The sequence below is a fragment of the Urtica dioica genome, chromosome 11, assembly GCF_054948205.1.
Source record: "Urtica dioica subsp. dioica isolate 48M chromosome 11, U.dioica_male_clone48M_v1_H2, whole genome shotgun sequence".
Lineage (NCBI taxonomy): Eukaryota > Viridiplantae > Streptophyta > Magnoliopsida > Rosales > Urticaceae > Urtica > Urtica dioica.
This window is the reverse complement of record NC_142766.1, coordinates 17,343,339-17,348,448: the sequence shown is the minus strand read 5'-3', so window position 1 is coordinate 17,348,448 and position 5,110 is coordinate 17,343,339. Positions and strand designations below refer to the sequence as shown.

At 36.7% G+C, this 5,110-nt stretch overlaps 1 protein-coding gene across 1 annotated transcript; it reads right to left on the bottom strand.

The window, feature by feature from the left end:
- Positions 1-274: 274 nt before the first annotated feature.
- LOC149381824 (chalcone synthase 1-like) lies at positions 275-2,230 on the bottom strand. Its single transcript, XM_089630117.1, has 2 exons — positions 1,972-2,230; positions 275-1,387 (listed from the first exon to the last, which is right to left on the bottom strand). The coding sequence occupies exons 1-2, from the start codon at positions 2,141-2,143 to the stop codon at positions 393-395; spliced, it is 1,167 nt and encodes a 388-aa protein (XP_089486243.1). The 5' UTR covers positions 2,144-2,230; the 3' UTR covers positions 275-392.
- Positions 2,231-5,110: the final 2,880 nt, after the last annotated feature.

Below are 5,110 nucleotides of genomic sequence, written 5' to 3'. Positions count from 1 at the left end.
AAACTGTTGTGAGGCTGTTTAGGTTTTTGGGTTGAAGCCGAGATCAAAGGTTTTGATCAGATTTGCACCTGTACTCTGTTGAAGATAGTGGATCATCGAAATAGAACTCTCTCGAGGACTGACTGGACTAGGATTTATTCTGAATCCGAACCAGGATAAATCAGCGTGTCTTCTTCTTCTTCTTCCTCTCTTTCTTTGTGTGTTTATTCTTTGTGCCAGTTATCACAGATAACTTCCAATAGATATTATCGCTGGTTTTGTGATTTGATCTGCATTTCGATTTGAAATTTTGTAGAATTGTTTTTTTTTTTTTCTGCGTTCAATTCTTAACAATAAATAAGGATGAAATTGAGTAATAACCTAAAAAGTATAATAGACGGCAGATATAACTCTTAATTAGTAGCCACACTATGGAGCACCACAGTCTCTATGGTGACTCCGGGCCCGAAGCCGAATAGGACTCCCCACTCAAGTCCTTCTCCCGTCGTCTTGAGCCCATCTTCTGCGCACCTTTTCCTCATCTCATCCAAGATGAACAACACACATGAACTTACCATATTCCCGTAGTCACTAAGCACTTGCCTCGTGGCCCGCAGTTTTTCAGGCTTGAGGCCTAAATTTAGTTCCACTTGGTCAAGAATAATAGACCCACCGGGATGCACAATCCAAAACAAGGAGTTCCAATCCGAAACACCCAAAGGCCTGAAAGCCTCAACTAGGATCTTTTCGATGTTCTTGGAAATGAGGACAGGAACATCCGTACGGAGGTGAAATGTAAGCCCAACTTCGCGAAGATGTAACTTGATCGCCCCGTCACTGTCTGGAATAATGGTTTGGAATGTCGAGACCAACTCAAACAAGGGCCTCTCGACATCAAGGATGGGGTCAGCCCCAATGATGATGGCGGCCGCACCATCACCAAACAAAGCTTGGCCCACAAGGTTGTCGATGTGGGCCTCATCGGGCCCACGAAAGACGAGAGATGTGATCTCAGAGCAAACGACAAGAACACGGGCTCCTTTATTGTTCTCAGCCAAGTCTTTAGCGAGACGAAGGACCGTACAACCTGCGGAGCAGCCTTGTTGGTACATCATAAGGCGTTTCACGGACGGTTCTAGGCCCAAAAGCTTGGTGAGTTGGAAGTCAGCGCCAGGCATGTCGACACCGCTTGTTGTGCAAAACACCAAGTGAGTGATCTTTGACTTGGGTTGACCCCATTCCATGATGGCCTTTATTGCAGCCTCTTTTCCCAGCCTTGGTACTTCACCCACCGCCATATCCTGCCTTGCATCCAACGAAGGAGCCTCAAAAGCACACATGTTTGGGTTTTCCTTGAGAATCTCTTCACTAGTGTAAATATAACGCTTCTTGATCATTGATTTCTCACCTGCCAATTTAAGGGTCACATAATGAGATTTTTATGATACTAATGAGAGGAATGAAAAAAAAAACCAATGTAATTTATCATTGCCAGGAATGGAAACATCTATTTTTGAGAAAATAGATGTTGAATATTTCCCGCTCAAATTACATTCTTATCTTGGATTCCTCCAAAAATTTATTCTTTTACTGTATATATATTATAGCTACTAGTCCCTGAAAAGAAATTACTGTTTATGATAGTGTTATGCGTTACTCTTCTACCCCATAATATACCATATTGTATTAGAGCCCACAATACCCAAATAGATATCCGGCTTAATTATATATAAATTGGGATTAAGACGAGCGAACACGAAGAGCCAGAGCTATCGGATTCTCACATTGAAAATGAATGAGAACAAACAAATGTTTATAAAAGCTATAAATTATTTCTATTTACGAAAATGTATGTATAAAAATGTATGACACACCCTTACATTGTCACAGATTATTATAAGTTTATTGGAAAGAAAATATATTTTTTGCACGAATAATATTTAGAAACATGCCATCCACAAAATCAAGAAATATATAAATGATTATGCTTACATATTCGTTTGAATTTTTCTTTCAGCTCGATTTTGTGTTCCATATTGGTGATACGGAAATAGTAATCCGGAAAAGTGCTTTGATCAACGCAGTTGAGCGGTGTGGCGGTCCCAATAGCCATAATGGTGGCGAGCCCTTCAGCCCGCTGAGCCTTGCGAAGTTCCTCGACCATCTCTATCTTTTCTTTACAGAAATATCCTAACAAACTCACAATTACTGTCGAAGTAGTTTTTCTTAAAGAAAACTGTTATAGTATCTGTGATATGAAAAACAGGGTTGCAAAGTCCTGTATTTATATAACATAAAAAAATGGTGGATATGAGTCACTGGCAATGATTTCTAGAATTCAACAAAAAGTAATTTTAATAATAGCAATGACTATATTTTCGTTTTCGTTCAGGTATGTATGAAGTTTACTGTTTACACAACTAATATTACAATAATAAATAATGGTAGGTGGGAAGACCGATCATGACGGTAGAACCAAAGTTTAAATTTGTGATTTTTATACTAATTTCTGCAAATGTGCTTTTAACTTTTAATTTCTTGGGTAACTTATTAATGCACTAGTAGGTCCACACATTTGCGGGATGGGCCTTGGAAGTTTCTGGGCCCAATTTAAATTCGGTGTATTATCGTCTGTGGGCCCCAGAAGTTCTTTGGGTGCTTCCCTGAGTGGACCTCGGTGACCTGGAAACAACATGATTGAAAGCTCACCGGTCAACTAATTAGGACAGAGAGAGAGATCCGAAAAGATTCAGTTTAGTTGTACGAACAAGACAAAAAAAACGTTAATTGAAAAAAACAGATGTGTTAGGTTTTAGAAGAAATAGGAAAAAAAAAAAGAGTGATATATATATAGTACACACACATAGAATATTAAATGGTGGGTTGGGATTTGGGATCAAGGTTTGACCTTCCGCGAAACCGTCTTACCAAAGAGGATTGGTACCGGTTCGCTAGTAACCGTTTCCGTTGCAATTTACTAGCGATTTTCGGTACTTTTCGTTCGTCGGAATTTTTTTTTTTTTTTTTTTTTTTTTTTTTTTTGTCAACTTGTCTAGGTTTTCGATAGGTAAGTTTTAGGGGTTTCTCAAATTTATGGGGTTTTTCATATTTTGATTTTTTTTTTTTTTTTTTTTACTTTAATCCATGATTACAAGGGTTTGAGCAATGAATATGAGTTTATTGGTTATTTTGTATGGTTTTCTATGTATTTTTAGGTTTAATCCAGATTAAAATTGTTGATTTTAATCCGAATATGAGGTTTTTTGATGTTGTACATAATGATTTGATGATGATTATTATGTCTGATGAATGCGTTTTATACGTACAAATCGCTCGTTCCCGGAGTTGAATCGAAGCGAATCCTTAAGTGTTTGTGATATATTTTGTGTTTTTATTTGTTATTTTCATGATCTAAAAGTGTTTTGAGGGCAATGGAGCAACTTTGGTATGATTTGAAGATTTTTCGGACGAGTTAGAGCTAATCAAGAAACATGGCATCTTCTTCTGCATGATTTGAGATTCTGAAGTGGCGATTCTGGATAAATTCTTTCCATCATTGGATAGAGCTATCTCTTAGCTTTCCAACGCATATTTATTTGCGAAAATCGAACATCGGAGCAAGAAGATACGGCTGATACAAAAACAGTGCGTGCGTTCGGAAGCATCCTCGCGCCGCGAGGAAAAAAGTGAGCACCGCGAGGATTTCCAGACTACCAGTGCACGCCGCGAGCATTTGACACGCACGCCGCGCGTCCCTTCGGGTTTTGATGAACTTTCTTTCCATTTTTGATGTTTTTGGGCCATTTGAACCCTTCCAAATGCCCAATATACTCCGAAAACCACTCATTGACCTATATATTCGACTTTAAGCTCTCAAAAACACATCTTCCATTTTGTTTAAGTTTCTCTTTTATTGTTTGGTTGTTCTTGAGAGCTTTTGAAAGAGGAAAAATGCATTCTTCAACGAAATTGACAACCCGACGAGTTCTCCTTCTCCAAATTCATTCGTTCTTCTTTCTTCTCTTCTTTTATTTATTTTATTGCTTTAAATTATTGTTGAACATCAATTTTATTTAATATGAATTCTATTTTGGTTTCAATTTTTATTTTATTGCTTTTAATTATTCTATTATGTTTAGCGTTGATTATGAACACCATTATAGGCTAAGTTTCTTATGGGGTTGCGATGTAGCCGGGATTGATAATGGTTAGGGGGTTCATTAGGGTTAGATAATTATTGTTTGCTTCATTATTATGGATTGCTTGATATGAATTGTTCCTTATACTTTCTAGTGCTTGATCACCATTAGAGTTGTTATCTAGGATTGTTTAGCTACTCGAGGGAGAGTAAATAATCGTGCTTTTGTTCATGTCTTCATAGTTGATCCTAGGTTAGTAGAAAATCCATGCAATTTATGTAATCGTTTGAACTCTTGTCGTATTGCATGTAATTGTTTAAATAGGATTAGATGCCTATAGGATAATAATCCGTCAATTACATAGGTTTGCTAGAACACTCGAGAGAGACTAGTGAATAATTTTGATAGAGTGAGATTAACATCCATATGAATAGATTTTGTTGTTCAAACCCGAAACCCCCGACCTAATTAGTTCCGGTGAAATCGCGACCCCTACATTCTCTTCTTGCAAAACTCGTATTTAATTCTTTGCTTTAGTTTTATTATTACTCTTGTTACAAACATCTTCTTAATTTTATTTGGAGTTAATTAGCGTCAAGTTTTAGGAAATCGCTGTTTTTCTAGTCTCTGTCGGTACGATACTCGAATTTACATTCTATATTACTTGAGCGACACATGTACGCTTGCGTGCGCGAGTTATTTCGCAACAATGTCTTTGAGTGTATATCCTTGAGATGAATATGATGTTTAATGATGATGAATGATGTTCTTGAGTTGAATATGGATATTTGTTATGATGAATTCATATCATGTATTCGTTGTATGAACTATGAAGTATAAACTATGAAAATTATGTTTATTTTTGCAAAATATTTATCTGAATACATATCGATTTTTTACATTTTTTGTCATTTTCCTTTATGATAAGTATTTTTTTACCGGTATCGATTTTTTTTTTTTTTTTTTTTTTTTTTTTTTTGAATATTCTTCGA

Bases quoted from the DNA above. Each gene is read 5' to 3' on its own strand.
- LOC149381824 (XM_089630117.1), bottom strand. From the start codon at position 2,143: ATGGTCGAGGAACTTCGCAAGGCTCAGCGGGCTGAAGGGCTCGCCACC. The intron at 1,388-1,971 runs GTAAGCATAATC...TTAAATTGGCAG, and splicing joins AGAAAAATTCAAACGAATAT to GTGAGAAATCAATGATCAAG.